Source organism: Emydura macquarii, unplaced genomic scaffold (genome assembly GCF_026122565.2).
Source record: "Emydura macquarii macquarii isolate MOO-44397 ecotype Brisbane River unplaced genomic scaffold, CSIRO-AGI_Emac_v2 contig_561, whole genome shotgun sequence".
In the NCBI taxonomy this organism is placed as follows: Eukaryota; Metazoa; Chordata; order Testudines; family Chelidae; genus Emydura; species Emydura macquarii.
This window is the reverse complement of record NW_027130698.1, coordinates 2,648,765-2,672,566: the sequence shown is the minus strand read 5'-3', so window position 1 is coordinate 2,672,566 and position 23,802 is coordinate 2,648,765. Positions and strand designations below refer to the sequence as shown.

At 46.5% G+C, this 23,802-nt stretch overlaps 1 protein-coding gene across 1 annotated transcript in view; it reads right to left on the bottom strand.

Moving 5' to 3' along the window:
- The window catches only part of TDRD12 (tudor domain containing 12), a 106,375-nt gene that overhangs the window by 53,072 nt on the left and 29,501 nt on the right, over positions 1-23,802 (bottom strand). Inside the window, 3 exon segments of the mRNA XM_067540026.1 lie at positions 3,158-3,285; positions 11,649-11,805; positions 21,239-21,424. Of these exon segments, the coding sequence (XP_067396127.1) occupies positions 3,158-3,285; positions 11,649-11,805; positions 21,239-21,424 (471 nt within the window).

Genomic DNA, 23,802 nt, shown 5'->3' with positions numbered 1-23,802 from the left:
TCCTGTTCCCTATGGATCCTAACACTTTTTTTGCTTTTTCAACTATCTTCAATTCACTGAGTTGTCCACAATGATACCCAGGTCTCTATTTCTAGAGTTAATATCATCGTCAGTTCCTCCCTTAGGATGTTGTCCCTAATTACCAAACAATACATTTTGTTCTCTATGCTCATCTTACATGGGGACCTTAGAACCTAAAAATTTAGCTCAAAATCTTTGTACAGAAATCTGTAAAAAGGGAGGTCTTTAAGTGACTCATGGCATGCTCTCATCTCAGTTGCTGCAAAAGTATGCCAAACCAGAAATCCCGAAGACAAGCCGAGACTGGTGAGCCGTTACAGGCTGTGAAGCATTTACTGCCAAAATCTACCAGATGCTCCCCACTATCTCCGAACTAGGGTATTTTCTGGGTTTTAGGTATACTAGGAAGTATGCTACTCTTTAAAGGCCAAACCGTAATCATGATTCACGCCCACAAATGGAAGAAAAAAGATCTCAAACTTAACACAGCTCTGCACAGTGCAGCCCCATGTCTGCTCCTTCCTGCCATCTTAAATCTCAACCTTTTGGAGCTTTACAGGGCTATCAGTTCCTGCAGGTTCTCTGATAATCCTAGTATTTGAATCCTGGAGCAGCCTGGTTGCTCCCAGGCAGCTGCAGCTGTCTCATGCCTAGCCCTCTGCAGAGGTAAGCTTATTCCTGACAGAGGTAATACTGCCCCAAAACAAATTCAGTTCTTCTGATCTGCTGAAGAATTACCACCTCAATGTTGTTCCAGTTACCTGAAGCCTCAAGGAACAATAAGGATGCTATTTCTTCATTGCTTGTTCAGCTGCTCAGTAGAGCTCAGGGCATCATACTGCTGATAAAACTATAAACTGTGTTGACTTGAGACCTCCATAAAGGATACAAGTGAGTTGTCTAAAATAAAAACAGCATTCCAGCCAACCAAGTCTGGTGTATGGCTCCTGTGGGGAACTCCTTCACTTATCACAGACTTAAAAGAATTACAAAGGTTTTAGAGGGAGCTGAGAGAGTGGAAGTTTGAACAGAAGATATGGAAAAGGTTCATATTCAACAGACAGTACTTCAGAAGACCAGAAATTTAAGAGCTAGGGAGTTCTAACATGTCGCATATTAAGATCACACCCAAAAGTGGGAACCTTGTGACAGTATTTTTAAAGGATATAAACTTATGAAGTCGAGAGAGAGAGAGAGAGAGAGAGAGAGAGAGAGAAATTTTAATACCAGGTAAAGGCAATCCCAAATTGTCTTTGATGTATGGAAGCCCCTAAGGATACCTTGTTTGCACATCTGTAATTAGGTACCAAAAAAGACACTGTGCAGAAAACCACTCAAGAATTAGTTAAGATGTGCTTAAAGCTATTTTCCTTCTTGAAACTCACTGTCATCTTTCCTTGACAGGGCCCTTTTAAAGATACACTGCCTTCCACTTCCATTGAGAAATGAGACTAAAGAAGCATCAGTCAGCAGGACCCAAACAGGGAAATCATCTCAAGGCCTCATAGCACTTTCTGGTAATCTAGCCCAGTGATTGTCAATCTTTCCAGACTACAGTGTACCTCTTTCAGGAGGCTAATTTGTCTTACATACCCAAAGTTTCACCTCACTTAAAAACTATTAGTTTACAAAATTCAGACCTAAAAATACAAAAGTGTCACAGCATACTATTACTGAAAAATCGCTTATTTTTCTCATTTTTACCAGAAAATAGAAAATAAATCACGACACCTGGTTGAGAAACACTGATATAGTATATAAAGTAGTATAAACAAGTCATTGTCCATATGAAATTTTAATTTGTATTGACTTCACTAGTGCTTTTCATGGAGCCTGTTGTAAAACTAGGCAAATATTGAGATGAGTTGATGTACCTCCTGGAAGACCTCTGCGTATCCCCAGGGTATGTGTATCCCTTGTTGAGAACCACTGATCTAGCCTTAGAGAGAGATTAGTATCTGGGTACTACGATAACACCTCAATACACAGAAAGGAAGATGGGTTCATACCCTGAAAGAGTCGATTTCTGGGGATCCTGCTCTGTTGAGCAAGACAAATGTCTAATTTTGCCAGTTCCAAAGAAGAACTCTGAAGTAAGTCTGATAGGAAGTTAAAAAGGCTTCTCTACCTGGAAGACACTTCTACTCCTATAAAGAGCTGGAAGAAACCCATGCACATTGATTGGGTACAAGGGCCTGCTTCTAGGAAACAATTAAGCTAGAAGACTCTTGAGTTTTACTCCGTTAAGTTCATGACAATTTTAGCTAGTCTTTGTCTCTCCTAGACAAGACAAAAGAGAAGACTCTCACCTTCTTAGAGGATACGGGAGTGGGAGAAAGTTGAGGGGTATAAGAGATGCAGCAATTAAGTCCCCTGAAACTGGAATTCTAAAAGGGACTAGAAGCCATGGACTCATCTACATGTCTTTCAAAAGTTAAATTCAGGAATTTGTCTATAAAAGAGTTTAGGTTTCCGAACAGAGATTTTGGACCTCTTTAATCTGGAATGTGGCAATGTCTGGTTGAACTAATTTCTGCCTTGTATGCTCTGAAGACTGAGGGTCTACCAGTGGTAATCTAAGGAAGAGATCTCAATGGAACAATTACTGGAAAGGGGTCCTTACTATAGGGGTGAAAGTAGTCTACTTAAGAAGAAGACATCATGCTAACTCCCATAAATTAGGTGTTTCCTTTTTCTACTCTTCAGAGGCAGTAGACACCATGGTGAAAAAGCAGCCTCTCTTAGGGGGAGTGGGAGGGTTTCCCATAACACTTCTGAGAGCAGTGATGAATAGCCAGAGTAAGGTAGAAGGGAAAGAGTAGACGAGAGAGAGGTGTGGGGAGAAATCCCCTATCAGCATTTGCTTTGTCTGAAAAAGAAACTCATTGTTCAAAATTGGTGGAGACTTAGCAGCAAAAGCAGTTTAGGAAGCAGTTTGTCTGTTTCTTTTAAAGCATGTAATATGTCTTCAGATCCAGAGGTTTCTTTTTTAGCCACACTCAGGCATTACATCATGGGCTATAATTTTTCTTTTTATACAAAGTTCATATTTATACTCTGTTCCCCACCCCCTTTCAAGGCTTTTAAGTTACATATTATTGAAGCAATGCATCATCTGAATGTATATTATACTCACTTGTTTGCTAGCTTCGGAGAATAAGTTATCAACCTCATCAAAAACAAGATGACAAAGTCTATGAAATAATAAGCTATGGTATTCAAGCAGTCTCAAAAGGCTGTGTGGTGTGGTTACAATCACTTCACCTATATTTTAGAAGAAAAGAGTTAACATTCATTGATTTGTAATGATTTTCAAAAGTACTATGTTATAAATTAAAACATTACTGTAACCATAAAATTGAGCCATGTTATTTTAGATTAATAGCAATTAATCTTTTCAAATAATTTTTATATAGTTCACGGTTTCAATCTTTGGCTCTTGGTCTGGCAGCACAAATTGGCTGAAAAATTGCCCTAAAGGGACAGCCAAGGATCCTGCCCACTGTTGAAGGGCAATTCTTGGGTGATGTAAAGCTACAATAGGTGGCCCTATGCCACCCATTCCTTCTCCCCACCCTCAAGTGTATGTCAGGAATGGAATGATGGGAGGAATGTGGCTGGAATGCAACAACCAAAGTAAGTAAAAGCAATATGCCAGGAAAAAAGTTACCTATACCTGTACTGTTAGTGTTCTTCAAGATGCTGATGCAGATGTATATTACACTTATGTGTGCCCAGTGAACCAAAGCCGGATAACTTTACTTAGCACAAGTTGAGAAAATGCTCATGCCTTTGTAGCCCCTCCCATAGCTATATACAGGAGGCAGCGCCCCAACCTGCCTCACTACCTTTGCAGCGGAAAGGCTGGAAACTTTGATGCAGAAGGGAGAGAGGGTGGGTTGTGAAATACACTTCTGCACCCACATCTTAAAAAAATAGTTACTGCATCAGTAAGTAACCATTTTTTCCTCTGAGTGGTTGCAGACATGTATTCCACCCAGATGAATCAAAAGCAGTACTGATAGGAAATGGGGCTCACAGTCTACTTGACCAATGACTGCAGAACTGACTTCCCCAGGTTTGCATCCAACCTAGATGACATGGTCATCGCATAATGTTTGGCAAATGTATATAGGGAAGATCATATAGCAGCCCTGCAAATGTCCAAAATTGAAATACTGCTGAAGAAAGCTATCAATGTTGCTTGAGCTCTTGTGAAATGATCCTGTAAAGTCTGTGGGGGAGTGGTTCGAGCCACTTCATAAGCCGTGGTAACGCAGGAAGTTATCCACCTAGAAACCATCTGGCAGATACCAATTGACCTTTCATCTGAATAAGAGACCAAAAGCCAAGGTGAGAAACTAAACGATGTAGTTGTTTCCAGATAGAACACCAAGCATCCAACATATGAAGCTGCTGTTCATGTGCATTCAAGTGTGGCTTAGGAAAGAATACAGATAATAACTTGTTTAAGGTAAAACTGCAAAGGTACTTTGAACAAAAACTTTAGTAACTTTGTCTCTGAAGAACTGTGTACATGGAGGCCCAACCAGAAGTGTTTACATTTTGTGAACTCTCCTTGCAGAAGTTATAGCAATAAGAAAGGTGATTTTCTGGGAAAGAAAAGACAATGAGCAAGTTGGTAGTAGCTCAAAAGGAAGAATTTTGAGGGCAGTCAGGACAGTATTGAGGTCCCATAATAGGACAGCTTTCTTTATACGTGAAAACAGATGGACCATGCCCCTGAGAAATCTCACTACCATGGAATCTGAGAACACTGGCCTCCCTTGGAACGCGGAGATCACAGTCACGTGAACCCTCAATGAGCCAAGAGCCAAATCCGAGGACTACAAATTTAACAATGCAAATTCTGGACATGAGCTAACATCAGTTGAATTCCCTTAGATATTGTCTAGATTGAAAAACGATTCTACTTGGCCAAATAGATAGTCTTCGTAGACCGTCTTCTATTATTTAGCAGGACCCTGTGAACTGCTTCCTAACATTTCCCTTCCTCATCGTCTAGCCACATACGATACATGTCATAAGGCATAGATTGTACATCCAATGCTGACCAATCTGTCTGTAGTGCTGAGTCAGTAGTTCAGAAAGGATAGGAAGAGATTTGGGAGGTCGACCAGACATGCTGAGAACATAAGAGAACTAACGCGGTCTTGGTCACGCCAGCACAATGAGAATCAGTTTGGCATGGTTCAACTTCATCTTGAAGATAACCTGAGGGATATGGGGAACAGGAAGAAAGGCATACATCAAAGCCACTCCCCAATTCATAGAGAAAGCAATAGTTAACAACTCCGGACTGAATCCTGCTTGAGAACAGAACTGCCAGTATTTCTGGTTGCCCTTTGTTGCAAATGGGTCGACCAATGGAATGCTCCATTCCCAGAAGATGGACCTAACCATGTTGCTCTTCAAAGACCACTCGTGGTCCTACTACTCAGATGATCCGCCAAAAAGTGACAAAGCTTCATCAGTTCCTGACAAAGCTGGCTGAAGTGGGCTTCTCCTTGTTTGTTCACATTATACACTGCAATGGTATTGCTGATAAGAATGTGTACTAGTTTCCCCTGATCTGATCCTAACAGGCTTGTCAGGAGTGAAAATGGCTCAAAACTCCAGTACATTGATATGAGAAGACCTCCTGTTCCAATCACAAACCCTGAACCTTTAATATCCCTAGATATGCTTTCCAACCTATTGTGAGGGCATCAGTGACTACACTCCTGGTTCACAGAGGACAGGCAAAGGGAATACCCTGACATACATTGCTATTTTCTGCCCACCACTGTAGAGTTCAGTATCTTTGGAGGTACTCAGACAAGCCTGCACAATGATTGGTAATTCAAGTGATAAACCACCTCAGCTATCACTGCACAGAACAAAAATGTAATCTTGCATGCTGGACCACATAAGTGCATGCAGCCATATGTCCTAGCAACTTGAGGCACACAAGGACCAAAGGATGAGATTTGAGGTTCAGACAAAGACGTTGAACTGTCTAGAATCACTTGTGGGGGAGAAAGGCCCAAATTTGTACAGTCTAGTAGGGCCCCAATGTACTCAGTTTTTTGAGCTAGACTGAGTGTTGACCTTGTCTTGTTTAAAATCAACCCTAGCTGTCTGAAGAGGTGCAGTGTGACATGCACAGGACAGAGAACTTATTGTTCAGATATGTCTCTCACCAGCCAATTGTCCAGGTACAGGAAGACAACTTTCTTTCCCCTGGAGATAGGCTGGTATCATCGCCATGCATTTGTTAAAGACTCATGGGGCCAATAGACTCAATAGATTTGTTAAAGACTCATGGCGGGGGGGGGGGGGGAGGGGGAGAACTGTATTCTGATCACGTTGATCACTGACCAGACTTCCTATAGCTTGGCAGATCGCCATCAAAAAGAAGATGTCCTGGAAATCAAGAACAGCAAACCAGTTACTGTGATTCAAGACCAGAAGAATTGTAGCAAGGTGACCATATGGAATCTCATGCATTTGATGGATTTTTTGAGACCACAAATATCAAAAATAGGCCTCATCCCTCCTGCAGATGAGAGGATCAGGAAGTACTGAGAGTAGAGTCCTTTTCCTGGATGCTGCAGGGAGAACTCCTCCACAGCCCCCAATGAACAAAGAGTCTGGACCTGTGAGAGGGGGCCCCAGAAAAGGAACAGGGTGGATGGATAGTTATAGAATGGCATAACCCAATCACACAGTGCTTAGGACCCTAGTTCTCAACCTATTTACCATTGTGCCTCATCCAATACTACCTGTATGGCCCTAAGGATGTCACATGGACACAGGTGTGTGCTGACTGGGCCCGCAGTTAAGAACCACCGGTTTATGACAACTTGTCTGAGGTTATTCAGTCCCAAGTACTGCGGAAGTGGGACAGCCTGTCCCAAAAGGAAAAAGAAAGTCAATGTGACTGCTGGTCAGCAGCTGACAGAGGAGGAGCTGGCTGGTTAAGGTCTGCACCAAGACACCTTCTCCTGTCAGCTTATGTCTTCTCTTGGAGAAGTCCCGTTGCCTTCAGGATAAGAAGGCTGTCTAAAATACTGCTGTGAACATGGATGGAAGTGTTGTTTTTGATGACCCGCATAATAATTTTTTTTTTTACTGCTGGGGTGTAAACCGCCTAAGAATGTAATGTAGCCCTGGAGTCCTTAAAAGAATGTAATGTCTCATCTGTCTTTTCAGAAAACAAGACAGTCCACCAAATGGTAAGTCATCTATGGTCTGTTGCACATGAGGAGCAATGCCTGAATTCTACAGCCAAGAGGCCCTCCTCATTATCATAGATGAGCCATAACCCTGGATGAGGTGTCCACCATATCGAACACTGACTGAGATGATGTTTTCCCCACAGAACAGCCATCTGCCAGGAAAGCCTTGAACTCTTCCCTGACATCCTAAGGTAGTTTCTCTCTAACTTTAGATAGTGCGTTCCAATTTACTAAGTCAGACAAAAGTTCTTGCTGAATAGCAATGAGCATCTGTATGGACAACACAGAGTACATCTTCCTCCTCATTAAATCAAATTTTTTAGCCTCTTTCTCTTTAGGCATAGATATACCTCCCTTGATGCATCCACTCCCTAGTCACAATCACCACCAAGCAAACTGGGAGCTGGGTTAGAGTAGAAACACCCAAAACCTTGCATGCGGATGTAGTAATATTTGTCAGTATGTTTCAGTGTAGAAGGCACAGCTGCTGGCATATAACACAGGGACTGTGCTAGTTCCAAGTGTCTCTTTTACCAGGAACGTTACCCTTCCCAGAGCTGAAGGCTGCAGAATGCCCAACAACTTAGGGGTGTTCTCTTGTACACACAAAGCTGCCGACATCTCCTTAAGGTCCTGGTAAGCCCTAAAATGTTCCAGAATCAGGAAGGATGAGTCTGGGGTTGTGGAGTCATTTGGTGAGGAAGATGACAGAGGTTGTGGAACAAGAACCTCCTCCTGAGGCAAATATTGTTCCTCTTACAGCATTGGAAATTCAGCAAGGACAATATCAGCTTGAGCATTCTGTCTCAGGGCAGAAGGTGAAGGACTGGATAATTCAATGACCACAGTCTAGAATGAGGATATGATTGACATTTTGAAGAACGTGAAGTGATCCATAGATGCCAAAGCAGTCAGTATGGAAACAAGTACTGTACCAGAGGCCAATAAACACCAAGCTAATTTCTCCTATCTCCTATCAATCTAGGTACCAATGACAGTCCTTCAGACGAGATCTAGAGGATTTACAAGATCAAACCCTGGGAGGAGACAAAGCATGGGTGCCGGAATTAGGGATGCTGCCGCACTCCCTAGCTTGAAATGGTTTCCATCATATACAGGGTTTACAGTTGGGTTTAATGGTTCTCAGCACCCCCACTACACAAATTGCTCCAGCACCCCTCAGACAAAGAATCAGAAGCTAATCCCAAGATGGAGTCTGAAGAGTGTCCCAAATAGCCTGCTAGTAACAGAGGGCCCAAACCTGCTGGGGCTACCAAATGCCGTGCCTCTGTCTGATGTCCAGTGATACATCAAGATCTCAGGCAGTACTGTAACCAGTAATGTCACTGACTGCCAAGCCAAAGCTGAAGCAATAGCTGGTAGTGGGATGACAATTGACACTGGAGTCATAGCAGGTCCCAAGAAGGGGGTCGGTGCTGGATCAGGAATCAGTCTTGCAGATGTCGAGATCCTGATTAGTGAAGTTGGTATTAGTACTGAAGATGGTATTAGTACTGAAGAGAGATGTCTCAGTGCCAATGATGGGACCAGTTTCACCTCTCTAGGAAGTCTCCCTGAAGCAACCACCCGTAGCATGTCAGGACTGCTGGGAGTACCACGCCAGAAGAGGACTCCTGAGAATCAGATAAGTGTCCAAGAGGGAAAGACAGAATGAATCAGCTACTGCCTGGTAGGCTAATGGATTTGAAACTGTCAGTGCTGAAACTGACATCAGTACAACTCAATCATTCAGCACAGGAGTTTACAATATGATGCAGGTCTGTTCTTGTCTCAGTAGTGGAGGCCAGGCAGACAACCCTGCTGTATCTGAGGCACTGAGAGAAAGATGGCAACGCCCCTCACTCCTCTCAGAAAAGGAGTAAGAATTTCTTTGAGCCCTAGAATGGGTCCAACCAGTTTTATGAGTTCTGTTCCTTGAGGAACCAGAGGATGGGGACCACTCCCTTCTTTTTCCAAGAAGAAGAATCTGAATCTGGCAGCCTATGAGGTACACACCAGCTCTGGAGACTGATGGGTCTGGCAATTCACAGAAGGCCCTGATGCCAAATCTGGCCTCACAGCCTGCTCCATGAGATGTTATTTTAAACACAAGTTCCAGGTGATCTGAGTCCTTTTCTTAAAGGAGCAGCAAATGGAGCACTTTTCTTTAATATGCCCCACTCCTAGACACAACAAACACCATAGTGGCTCTTTAGAATAGTCACCCCACATGAAAGACAGTGCTTAAACCCTGGCGAGGGCTTTAAAAAACAACCCCACAATAAACAAGCTAATTCCTAAACCAACTACTAGACACTAACTACAAAAGCTAACTATTTTCAGACAATCTCACTGTTGTGTTTCAAAAATTATGAGGTAAAATCTCCCCGGAAGCCCCAACTCTAGCTGCAGGCAGTGAAAATGGCTGGGCCAGACCACCACTGTATATTCCTGGGGAGGGGCTACTAAGGTTAGACCACTGTCCCTACGAGTACCATTAAGCAAAGTTCTCTGGCTTCGGTGCTCTGAGTTCACACAGACCAGAGTGGAATACACCTCTGCAACCACCTGAAGAGGAACTACTTCTGTCCCCAGCAGCCTTAAGATGGCTCAGGGCCATCCGCCCTGCCTTTCACAAAGCAGAGATGAAGATTCAGTCAATAAAATAAAACCAGAACACACACAAACTTCTACAAACTACCAGCACATTATGTAGACTAAACAGTAGTCTCTGCTTAGGAAAGGCTCACAATTTTGAAAATAGGAATGAAGTGAATAGTTGTAGTTGCATAAGGTTGTCTCCTTTTTTCTTTATCTGGTACTAATCAATTTTATTACTTGCTTTAAAAAAAGTTAACATTTAAGACAGAAAATCACACAATTGTACTACACTAGAGTCTAAAGATATGGGCTGAGATTTGCAAAGAATTAGTAAGTAAACATTTAAAATCTATTGTAAGGATTACTCAGTAAAACTGATAGTTATGCAGCCATTTATGATAAAAAATTATAAAGAATACTCAGATTGCAACACACAAACCTACTACCAGTTGAGTAAAAGGATTTAAGTTCGTCTCAATCAAGCCCTGAATTCACTTACCAGGCACTTCAGATAGCATGCAGTAAGAGTGAAGAAAGGATTTTTAAACCTGTTTTGGCTTTCAACCTTTGTTTCATTTGTCGTTCTTCATTCCAGCAAAAAGCCACCAACATTTTTAAAATTCAGCCAACAACCCCCACTAAAAAGCCTAAAAATTGTTTGCATTCATATTTAGTTACAACAATGAATATAGGGATAAGTAGTAGAGTGGGTTGATCGACTAGCCTTCAACAGCTAGAGATACTGGTTCAAAGTGACAATGGTCATGAGTATGAGTTTAGTGGTACACATCGCCCATTACCACTTTCTTCCATGCTGCCCTGAATGCATGGACTTCCCTATTCATATCAATCTGCACACTTACTATCCTTTCCAGCCTTCAAATCCCTTAAAACATACTTCCACTGTAATGCCCAATGGAAATCGCCTAACATTAGTAGCTAGGACAGGTAGCCTGTTCATGATTAAGTATATGATCCTGTCACAGAGGTCACAGACTCCATGACTTCTGGGATTTCCTCTGAGGCAGGGTTAGAGCAGCTATCAGCTCCAGGGCACCACAGCAGCAGCCCCAGAGCAGAAGCAATGGCCGGGGTTGGGTCAGCCTCCCTGGGGATGGAACAGCAGTGGGGCTGCAGCAGCTACCGAAAGTCAGCCCTCAGCAGCATTCTGACTATAAGTTTCTCCTCCCCTCTCTCTCCAGGTATTTTTATTAAAAGTCAGGGACAGATCACAGGCCTGTCAATTTTTCTTTTATTACCCATGACCTGACCCTGACTTTTACTAAAAATATCCATGACAGAAGCTTAACCTTATTCATGATTCACTAACAGCTCTTGCCCATTTTATGTTTTAAAAACATTTGAAGCTTCAGCACGAGGCCTGGTAAATAACTTCATTTTTGTCATCAGTGGACATTTTTATGCCTCACAAAATAAACAATCTCGAATCTTCATAGGTATAGGACTAATGTCCCAGTTCAGCAAAATACTTGAAGCACCAGCCAAGCACATGGAATAGTGCCATACACTTTAATGAGGTCTTAAACAACAGAGGTGTTATAGCTAAGGACATAGGGAAGTTTTCACTGCACCAGTATTAAGCTCTACCAAGTGTCACCAGTCCATCACTTTCATGGAGTTCCAAAGCCACATGCTTTGTCAAAAATTACATAGCATTGTCATTTAAAACCACAGATTTACAGAACATAAAGCGTAAACAACACTTTGTAATATAAGCTAAGCTCTATCATTTTCCAGCATAAATAAGCAATAAATAGTTCTTACATCCTCGTTGAAGTTTCACATTTTTGGCTTCTTCTTTATTCAGTCCTAATAATATCAACACTGGATAAAGTGGCCTGGAGCATCTGCCATATCTTTCAAATAATTCAAAAACAAGTTGCGCTTTCCTCCACCCAGGACATACAATCAATGCTATTGGCTGTATACACATACAACAAAAGACAAACATCAGTTCACACAATTTCAGTTTAGGGCTAGAAAAGTTTAGAATGCTAGAGGATATACGATCAGTAGTAAGTCTTGTAAGTCAGTAAAAAAAATTTGCAACAAGTGATTTTTTTAACCCTGTAAATACAATTTTTTGGTATTGTAGGTTCTCTTAAATTATTAAAGTCCAGATAGTGTAGTTTCCAGACACAGAAATGGAAGACTAAAGAAAAGCCTCACTAGAGTGGAACAGGAAGCACAATTCCATAGAACCAGCATAAACAACAGATATGCTAAATCAAGTCAGGACTATTGGACTATTGTACTATAACACATTATGATTCAGTTTTTCAAATTGGCAAAAACCCATCTTTCATTTGTACAAATGCAAACTTCTGTGCATACAGCATAGCAACATAAGGACCACTGATGGACAGCTTCCTCACAGAGGGCTGAGGAGTGCGCTCCCCCGCCTGTTTATGTAAAACATGGCTGTGATGTTGTTTGTCAGCACCTGCACCACTCTGCCTGTCAGGAATCAGAGAAACACCTTGCACATTAGGCGAATGGCCCTCAGCTCCTTCACATTGATGTGCAGGCGCCTCTCCTCCCCTGAACAGAGCCCCTGAGTGCCTAGGTTGGCACTGATGTGGTCTCCCCATCCTACGTTCGAGGTGTCAGAAATTAGGGAGACCAAAGGGACCAGTTCCCTGAACGGAATGCCCTTCGTCACTGCCCTGGGAGTCTGCCACCAGTTTAGGGAGGCTAAGAAGGGCGAGGGAACTGTGACCACCCGGTCCAATGGGCGTCTGCTCGGAACATATACCGAGGCCAACCATGCCTGGAGCAGTTGAGCCTCAGGCGAGCTAGTCTCACTACATATGTGCAGGCCACCATGTGGCCTAACAGTTGTAGGCAGTGCCTGGCTGTTGTCGTTGGGCATCGGTGCAGCTGGGAGATGATAGAGACCGTCACCTCGAAACGTGGCTGAGGCAGGAAGCGTCCAGGGTAGCCCCAATGAATTCTATTCATTGCACTGGGGTTAACGTGGACTTCTGTTCGTTTATGAGTAGTCCCAACCTGCTGCACGTGGAGCAAGTGAGGGTCACGCTTGCCTGCACTTGGGACCTGGACCTGCCCTTGATCAGCCAATCATCCAGGTAAGGAAAAATTTGCATACCCTTTCGTCTCAGGTGGGCAGCCACTACCGCCATGCACTTGGTAAACACCCTTGGGGCCAAAGGACAGGGTGTAAACTGGTAGTGGGAGCCAGCCACCGTGAAACAGAGAAAACGCCTGTCGCTGGGGAGGACAGACACATGAAAGTATGATTCCTTGAGATCGAGGGCGCCATACCAGTCTCCTAGATCCAAGGAAGGGATTATGGAGGCTAGGGAGACCATGCGAAACCTGAATCATTTGACATATTTATTTAGACTGTTGGAGGCCCAGTACAATTTGAGTTGCTTGACCACTATCCTACAGGCCTAGCATAGTTTCAGTTGCTTGCTTGGCTATTCTGACCCCCTGTAGCATGACATCTTCCAGTTGGCAGAGACTGAATAACCTTATAGATGTCTAAGTTTCTGCATAGCATGGCACATAATAAGACAAAATACGGATACTGTATGCTTGCAGCTGCACATAGATAACGGTGATGGGAACAACAAGTTATCCTTGAATGTCTGGAGTACACTGTTTTATTACCAAGGGGCATATTTTTACACTGCCCCTCCTATCACCAGATGTTGTTTTGACAACCCCAATTATCATGGTGAGAATGGAATGTAGTTAAGGGTGAAACCCAATGTAGGTAATTAGCATATACGATAATGAGAGAGAGAGAATTAGGTGAAGGTTGTTTATGGAAGGGTATAAGAAGTCACCACTTAGACAAGGGGGGGGGGCACTCCATCAACACCTGATTCCACGGGAGATGCTGCCGGTTGGACCAGAGGATCCAGTGACTCCCTGGCGGGGCCCCTGAAGAAAGCCGTTCCTGTATACAGCCTTCTGAGTAACTGCTTAGCTCTCCAGGCTTAGTGAGTATGATATGTTGTAGTTAATTTTAGGCTCTGTATCTAACTAGTATATTTATAGAAAACCTTGCACAATAAACCTTATTGATCTGCAAGTCGGGCCTATCGTGTCTCACTGGTATTCACAATGATCACAAAGTGTCCAGAATTAACAATTGGCATCCCTGGGTGGGCTCGATCAGCTGTGAGTGAGACAATTTTTGAGGCGTATGGTGCAAGGGTTTCTCTCACTGTTTGTCAGCAGGGTAGAAACCTGTCTGGCACAGTTCTCCGCAAAGCTGTATTTGTATTTGGCTTCAGGAGGAGGGCATGACATTCTCTACAGGAATGTGTTGAGAGTCAGGAAGTCAAGGGGTTGCCACTCCCGCTCTCCTTTCACTAGAACCAGTCTCAGATATGGATAATCTGGGTAAAAACCCATGGTCTGAAGGAGCATTTAAGGGTAAAAAAGCATATGCAGACTGGATGCTCCAGTGGGAACAATTCAAAGAGACAAAGCATGATCGTAAGAAAAAACGTTTGGCTGCTTTACATGGGCTCGTTTTAGTATCTAAACACTTACTGAAGAGTTAGGGAAGTTAGCGAAAGAAAACAAGGAGCTGCATGAACAATTAATAGCATGTCACGGTCAAGTACAGAAACTGAAAATAGAGTATGAATCTTCAGTGTCTCACTGTCTTACTCGGGCTAATTTGCTCTCTGACTCTCAGCGCGATGCAGAGGGTTACAAAGAGGAAGCTAGACAGTGGGAGGAAACAGCTCAGATCTGGGAAGCGAAATGTAAGGATGCACAAGCTGCGGTACGCATTGTCCTGGAGGACAAAAAGAGGGAAACTGAGGGCCAGTCCCATGCAATTTGTTGGCGGCAGTTGTCTCAGTGTACAAATCCATTGGCTGCTGCTCAGGGAATTATTGCTGCCATGCAGGCAGACGGAGGTTGTGACAGTGCAGAGAGTGATGGTATGCAGGACTGTGACCTGTCAGCCCTCTGTTATGCAGAGGAGGTGTGGGATAAGAATAAGTCAGATTAGAGCATAGAATATCCTTCCCCCATGCTCCTCTCAGGCAGTTAGTAAAACAGCTGGCCAAGGGAGATATACCACACCCATGGCTCCTGTGATTGTTGAGACCAAGGAAGAGACTATGGGAGAGGGGCAGGAGGAAACCACCACTCACACTACCACTCAAGTGAATAACATACTGAGACCTGAGCAAGCGCAGGCACTGAAAAAAACTTAAAGAAACATCACCCCTGAGAATGTAGTTGCCTGGTTTGCACAGCTTACTACAGTGCCTCAGTTTAATTATAGTGATTATGCTTTGCTCTTAAGGGAATGTCTCCCATTAGACACCTTCTTGGGACTTCCCATGGATATACAGAGAGGAGAGAAAGCACAGAGGGGTACCCTTATGAGGGATGTTTTGATATAGTAGATTCTAGCAAGCACACTGAGGAACATTTTCATTTGGAGCGGCAAGCCCTACGGGGAACGCCCTAATGCTTACTTACAATATAAAAAGATCCTATGGCAAGCTATGGGGCATGAGGAGGAAGGTCAAGACTTTATGAACACAGACTTTCCAGCTTGTTTCATAGAAGGGCTAGGTCTCTGCAAGTAAAATTTGCTTTGGGTACTCTGAATTTAATAGCTATGACATGGAAGGCACTGTTACAGAGAGTTCGGCAAGCTCATCTACTAGTGAGCCAAGCCTTTCCTGACAAGCACAAAGTGAAAACTACTGCACAGACAGAAGGAAAAGTGGCTTCTCAGATCACTTTTCAGAATCAAAGGAGCAAGGAAGGTGATTTAGTCCATGAGGGAGTTAACAGAGGGTGCGGCCGAGGCTGTGGGAGGATCAATCCCCTGCCCGGGGTACTGTGGAATCAAGCTCTCCAATATGCCTTTAAATCTCTAATTATGGAGGCTAGGAAGACCATGAGAAACCTGAGTCATTTGACATATTTGTTTAGATGACGCGGGTCTAATATGGGTCTCAGACCCCCCCCCTTCGCCTTGGGGATGAGGAAGTAACTTGAATAGAACCCCTCCCCCTTCTGCCTTAAGGGACCATTTCCACCGCTCCCAGACTGAGGAGGGTGTCCACCTCCTGCAAGAGGAGTGCTCGTGAGAGGGGTCCCTGAAGGAGGACAGAGAGGGAGGGTTGTTGGGGGGGTGGGTAAATGTAAACTGTAGGGCATAGCCTCGAGCCTATCCCAATGACCTAATGGTCCGAAGTGATTTTTGCCCATTCGGGATAGAAGGGCCTTAACCTGTTTAGGAAGGGGCAGGATGGATCCAGGAGAGCAGTCAGGGTGCCACAATCAGGCCCATCATCAAAATTGCCTCCTCTGGTTGCCCAACCTCCTGGGGGGCCCCTGCAGGGGAGCTGAGGATGAGCAAGGGGGCTGATTTCTTCTTCTAAACCCCCTATTCCTATCCCTATTCCTATAGGGTTGAAAAGGCCTGGGCTAAGGCTTTGGCTGCTGCTACACCTGGGGCCATGACTGACGCCTAGAAAACTGGGGCGTGTAAAGTCCCAGGGAGCGAAGCGTGGCCCTGGAGTCCTTCAGACCATGCAACTTCACATCGGTCTGGTCAGAGAATAGGGCCGACCCACCAAAGGGGAGGTCCTGAATAGACTGCTGCACCTCCTGGGACAGGCCCGAGGATTACAGCCACGAGCACCTTCTCATACAGATGGCGGAGGCTATGGCCCTGCCCTCCGAGTCAGCAGCGTCATAGGATGTCTGGAGTGCTGCCCTAGCTATCGCGGTTCCTTCCTCCACGATAGTGTTAAAGTCTGCAGCTTGGCCCTGGGGCAGGGCCTCAATGAACCGCCTGAGGGAGTCCCACAGCTTGAAATTATATCTCCCCAAGAGGGCCTGATGGTTGGCAATCATGAACTGCAGGCTTGCCATAGAATAAACCTTTCTCCCAAACAAGTCCAGCTTCTTATTGTCCATGTTCTTGGGAGTGACCTTGCCTGTCTTGCTGGTTAGCTGCATCTACTACCAGGGTTCCCAGGGCGGAGTGAGTGAACAAATACTCAAACTCCTCGGCCAGGACGTAATATTTTTTCTCGAACTCCTTTGATGTAAGGGCTATGGAGGAAGGGGTTTGCCACAGGGCCTTTACAAGCTTAAGGGCCCGTTCGGGGACTAGGAAGGCAACTCTCTCTGGGGCAGCTGCCGCCAGCACGTTAAAGAGGCTATCTTCGGCTTCTTTTAACTCCTTCACCTCCAGACCCAAGTTGGAAGCCACCCTCCTGAGCAGGTCCTGGTGCGCCCTGAAATCCTCCAGTGGCATCAAGTGGACCCAGGAGACTGCCTCATCTGGTGAGGAGAAAGAAGACTGCAGAGGTGTGTCCTGCAGGTGCGCCCCCTCCTGGAGAAGGGTTGCACCTGCTGAGGGTCCCTCCAAGCGGTCTATAGGAAGCCGCTGTGGCCTCCCACGGAGCCAGAGCCCGAGGAAGGGCGCGAGCGCCGTGATTGGACCATCCACGCCCTGCCACGGAGTCTGCCCGGCAACAAGGGACCCGGGCCGTGATAGGACCATCCAGCCAGCCCAATTGGCGGCAGTGGGGCGGAGCCCCAACCGGAAGGGGAAGTATAAAAGCCAGGCCTCTGAGCTCAGTAGGCCCCAGACTGCTGCCAGAGACAGACGTGCGGCCCTGCCAGCAGAGGCCTAGGCCAGAGCTGAGCCGCCGCCGAACCCCGGCCCCACCTGGGCCTGGGGACTGGATAGGGCCTTTGCAGAGTTGGACCAGGCAACCCGGCCAGGACGACTAGGCCGAGCTACCCCAACCCCAAGCCTGGGCCCGTGCTCCGGAACCACCGGACTGGGCCGAGACCCCGGAGCAGCCCGAGTGGCGGGCACCCCCGGAGGCTGGGCCGGATCTGGAGGAACTGCTGGCCGCCAAGCCCCTCCCTGAGGCGGGGCAGGACTTGGAGGAGCTGCCAGAGGCCGAGCCTCTCCCAACCTACAACGACCTTGAGGAGCTGCCCCCTGAAGAGGAACTCCCCGCCTTACCCCCGGTCGATGAAGAGGGACTGACGGCGCTACCCCAGGTGGACTATCCTCGCAGCACGGAGGAGGCAGGTACTGGGGACAGTGGGGAGGAAGTAGCCCAGGGACAGCCACTGCCTGTGGCTGAAGCCGCAATATAGTCGGTGTGTTGCGGCGGGAGCCCTGCCGACACAGTGGCAGCCGCTTCTGCCACTACTAGGGCCCTGGGCTGGGACACAGTGGAGACGGGTGGGTCTCCCCTTCCCCGTTTCCCTAGCCACCCCGAGGAGAATCTCTCTCCTGACTGCTCCTGAAGCCGTTGCCTTGCTGGCTGCTCACCCTGCCCAAGGGTTGGAGCAACTGACTCCTTATTCGCTCGCCCTGACTGAGGGCCTGAGCGATCAACCGCTGCTCACCCTGTCTAAGGGTTGGAGCAACTGACTCCCTGTTCGCTCGCCCAGATTGGGGGCCGGAGCAGTAGACTGGGTGCCCACCCTGCCTAAGGGTGGATTGCTAAGACTGCTCACTCACCAAGCACGAGCTATTTCCCTGTCTGTAGAAAGCCGCTGTGGCCTCCCACGGAGACAACGCGCCTACAGGGTCCAACTCCTCATCCGAGGAGTAATGTCTATGGGCCTTCTTCCCTGATGACATAATGACTGCATCCCGATGACAATGGATTGGGGCCCCAGCCCCACCTGGATACCCCATGAGGTCCAATAAGGCCATCGTTGTGGCCACTGTCCCTGAGGCCAACCCATGGCCGGCTGCGCCACAGGCTGTGATGTTTGTGGGGGCGTCAGTTCTCCCGACGACTGTTCCCCCTGGGAAACCCCAAGTCATCCTCATAGTCAGAGGCCCTGGACCGGCGGTGCCGTGTACGTCCTTGGTCCCGGGCACACTTCCGTGCTGGGGAGCGCCCTCTCAACGCCTCTGACCTGGAGGATGATGAGGACTGCCTCCGTCTCTGCGAGCAGTGCCGACGAACAGAGGTGCACTCCAAAGAGCTAGAGGTACCGAAGCGTCGTCTCGGTACCAATGATTTCCGCTGCTGCTTACCCTGCGGCCCTGCAGACACCTTCAGTGACCGAGGTCGGCGCTGCTCCAAACTCCTCTGTGCCGAGCCGGACTCCGGCGACCTGGTTCTGCGTCATGGACTGTGCGGTGCCAGGTCCTCCGACAGCGACCGGGTTCTGCGCCGTCTAGGTACGGACAAACTCCTCAGTGCCGGGGATCTGGAGCAGAAGCTGTCCAAGCACTGCCTGGCAGACCTCGACTGGTGCCGCCTCCTGGCATGCGCTGCCTCCGGTGCCAGGGATTGATGATGGCGCTGAGAGGGGGCCTCCACGTCCAGTGTCAGAGCAGGTCAACTCGACGACGCCAACCTGGAGCGACTACTGGGGGAGCGGCTCTGCTCTACCCTCAGACACTGTCCGGCAGGAGATCTTCCTTCCCATACTGGAGATCTCCACCGCCATTCAGGGGGACCCAACATGGGTTTCCCCCATGACACTGGCCCCTTCTCCCTCACCGGGGGATGGGGGGTATGGAGGTGGCGTAGGCAAGGCCAACAAGGCTCTTGCCGCCTGAAAAGCCTCCGGTGTCGATGGCGTCAGCAGGGGCACTCTCCCACTCCCAGGAGTCGGGGGAGGCTTCCTGATCATAGATGCAGGCACCAAAGAAGACTTGACAGGCCAGGTCCAGTGCATCTCTGTCCTCGACCCTGCCCATACTGACGGCACAAGGGAGCGTCCGTGCTCCGCACGCTGCTTCTTCCTCGTCAGTGCCGGCAATGTTGAGTGGTGCCAAGTCGAGGCCGGTGCCGGCGGTGCACTCTGTACCGAGGACACGCTTGGTGCCAAGGTGGAGCGGGCTGGCTCATATGCCAGGCGGAGCACTGCCTCCATCAACAGGGCTTTCAAATGGATCTCTCAGTCCTTTTGAGTCCTCAGTTTAAATCCCTGCAGATCTTACACTTCTCTTTTCTGTGGGCTTCCCCCAAGCACTTAAGGCAGCAGTCCTGGGGGTCGCTGAGCGGGAAGGCCTTCCCGCAGGAGGCACACGGCTTGAATCCTGGTGACCGGGGAATAGCCCGGCCGCTCGAAGTCCCCACAGAGACTTGCCTTATCTCTAACTACTCTTAACAACACTTAACAACTACTTAACTAACTAAAACTAACTTAAAATATCAAATAAGTCCGAACAAGGGGAATAGTACTTGCTGATAGCAAGGCTAGTTCCAGCAACCGTCATGGGCGGAAAGAAGGAACTGAGGGGGCGTAAGGCTGGCAGCGCCTCATATACCACGGCATGTGTGAGGGGCTCCAGGAGGCGCTGGAGCCGGCCCTACAGGATCTGCTAAGGGGGAAAAATGTTCTGGGAACCATGCACGGAGGCATGCACACCTATAGTGGAATGGACATGAGCAAGCACTCGAAGAACCACCTTTCTTCTTGAAGGATCCCAAAGTGCTCTACAAAAAAAAAATCCAAAATCCTTATAATCTACCACTGAAATTCAGCTATCTTTAGAGTGAAATCTAGGAGCATTTAACAGCATGTAGCAACAATTACAAAACAGTTAACCACAGAGAAAGAAATGGACATTACCAACCTTGTGCAGTAACTGAAATTCTTCGAGATGTGTTCCCTTATGGATGCACCAATTTACTTGCTCAGAACCAAAGGTGCATGGAGCTCATGCACACCTGATATGGAGCACCCACAAGGACACTACTCAGAGAAGAAGAATATCTCATCCAATGAAAACTACAGGGGAAATTTAGACACTTAAAATATTTTATTCAACTACGAATATCAAGGTTATTACCTTTATATTTCATTACATATTAAGTAAAAAGAAACAAACATTTTATAAAAGTTTTTAATGGGCTAGAAAGGGGGACAATCTCATACATCTTGTTTAATCTCTCTTATAGATGTGTCTAGAACCTTAACACAGATGTAATCCACCTATTTTTTAAAAAAACTAATAGTTTGAGTTGTATTTCAACTGCTTTTACATTACAAAAGTTCCAGAAGGGTAGCCGTGTTAGTCTGTATGCAGCAAAAACAACGCAAGACTTGTAGCACCTTAAAGACTATCAAATTTGTGCAGGCATAAGCTTTCGTGGGCTGCAACCCACAAATGCATCTAACGAAGGGGGTTGCAGCCCACGAAAACTTATGCCCACAGAAATTTGTTAGTCTTTAAGGTGCTACAAGACTCTCATTGTTTTTACATTACAAGTTACTCCTGAATTGCCTATGTTTTATACTCCTAATGTGAGCATATTTTCAAATGATACTCCATGAAAGTCACTTACACTTTAAATTAGAAAAAATGGCACTGTATTGTAAACATTTTTTGTTTTACTTACCCCATTCCTAGCTGGCAATGACTTGTAGCAGCTTCCTGATTGTAAAAATGTAAGAATTGGTGGAATATACAAAAGAGGGTCATTTCCATGATGAGAAATGACAACTGAATCACATCCACGAGCTATTGGTGGCCAACAGTAAGATTCTGTGAGATTAGGACCGAGAAATTTATTCCGGAGAAGCTCCTACAAAGAAAATGAAAAATGCTATGTTAAAAAAGTTACGGACATTTAAGTGCTTAATTTTGAATGTATTCTTAATAAAAGAAAGATTTAAAGATCTGAAATATCTATAAGGAAGAAACAAATGCAACATCTATTTTTCTTGGGTCAACATATTTAACTGTTGTGGTGAAAAGTTGTTTCACTGTATTTTACAGTCACTTTTGGGTCAGTTATTGCCTCCAATAATACAGCAGCAGGGTCCTTCATTCATGATTTCTTAGATCCACATATATAATAACTATATTATCAACTATAACAACATACAACTATAACGTAAATAAAATGTCAAGCAAACAGATTACACAGGATGGAAAAGACGGTTACTCACCTAGTAACTGTTGTTCTTTGAGATGTGTTGCTCATGTCCATTCCATTGTAGGTGAGTGCGTGCCCCCATGCAGTTACCAGAATTTTTTTCCCCTTAGCAGTATCTGTAGGGGTGGCTTCGGTGCCCCATGGAGTCCCGCACACATGCCGAGGTACATAAGGCGCTGCCAGCCCTATGCCTGTTCCTTCTTGCCGTCAACTCCGAAGGTGGGGATGGGGGGCAGGTAATGGAATGGACATGAGCAACACATCTTGAACAACAACAGTTACAAGGTGAGTAACCTTCTTTTCTTCTTTGAGGGCTTGCTCGTGTCAATTCCATTATAAGTGACTCACAAGCAGTACCTTGGAGGCAGGTTCAGAGTTCACAGATAAGCTGCCTGCAGCACCTCTCTGCCGAAGCTGGCATCATCGCTTGCCTGCTGAACAATGGCGTAGTGGGATGTAAAGGTATGCACTGATGACCACGTAGCGGCTTTGCATACTTCCTGAATAGGCATTTGCGCCAGAAACACTGCAGAAGAAGTTTGAGCTCTAAAAGAGTGAGCGGTAACATTTCCCGAAAGGGGAACCTTCGCCTGATCGTAGCAGAACCTAATGCAAGTGATTATCCAAGAGGTGATCCGCTGGGAAGAGACCGGTAAACCCTTCATCCTGTCGGCCACTGCCACGAAAAGCTGTGTGGAATTACGGAACAGTTTCATCCTCTCGATGTAAAAACCCAGGGCTCTTTGCATGTCCAGCGTGTGCCACCTCCATTCTTCCTACGAAGCATGCGGCTTTGAGAAGAATACCAGCAGGAAGATGTCCTGACTGGCATGGAATTGTGACACCACTTTGAGTAAAAAGGAAGGGTGAGACCTCAGCTGGACCTTGTCCTTATAAAAAACTGTGTAAGGCGACTCTGAGGTAAGTGCCCTAATTTCGGATCCCTCCTAGCCAAGGTGATGGCAACTAGGAAGGCCACCTTCCTATGACAGCAGCAAAAGGGAGCAGGTAGCAAAAGGCTTGAACCGTGCCCCCGTGAGCTTGGAGAAGACTAAGTTCAGGTCCCGGAGGGGTAACAGATCCCTAAATTGGGGGTAAAGTCTCTCTATACCCTTCAGAAACCTAACCGCCATGGGGTGAGAGAAAACTCACCTCCCTTGACTCAGAGGATGGAAGGCTGAAATAGCAGCTAGACGTTCTTTCAACAAAGTAGTGGCAAGGCCCTGTTTAAGGTTTAAGTTTAAGTTTAAGTTTAAGGTGCAGCAGATAGTCCTACACTGTCTGGACTGATGCTTGGTGGGGCATGACCACCTAGGCTGCGGCCCAGCATGTGAACCCTTTCCCACTTGGCTAAATATGACACCCTGTTGGAAGGTTTCCTACTACCCATTAGTATTGCCTGCACCTGAGACGAGCAAGCCTGTTCCTCTAGGCTTAGCCAGTCAGCCTCCATGCCATCAGGTGTAGTGACCCCAGGTCTGGGTGCAGAAGTTACTCCTGATCCTGGGAAAGCAGGATGTGCCAACGCAGCAGTTACAGAGGGGGAGCAATGACAGTTCCAGGAGCATCGGGAACTAGTGTTGCCTGGGCCACACGGATGCTATAAGGATGACATTCACCTTGTCTCTCTTGATTTTTAACAGGACCCTGTGAATCAACAGGATGGGAGGGAAGGCACACAGAAGCCTCCCTGACCACGAAAGTAGGAAGGCAACCGAGATCGGTGACGAGTCGATACCACTGAATGCCTCCGCTGTCAGTGCTCCGCCTCCGGTGATCTTCCCAGTGACGGGAAATGCTCCCTTAGGGATCGGTGCCTAGAGGGGAGGAGACCTTCTCCTTGGCGACCTCGCTCATGGAGAAGCACGCTGGGGCTCCAGAAAGCGGTGCAGCCATCAGGGGGGTCCCATCAGGGGCTTCTCTTTCGATGCTGGTGTCTTCCCTCTCATCTGCTCCATCCAGGGCATAGGTGTTGGAGGCAAAGGCAGTGCCATTAAGTCTCCCACTGTTTGAAATGCCTCCAG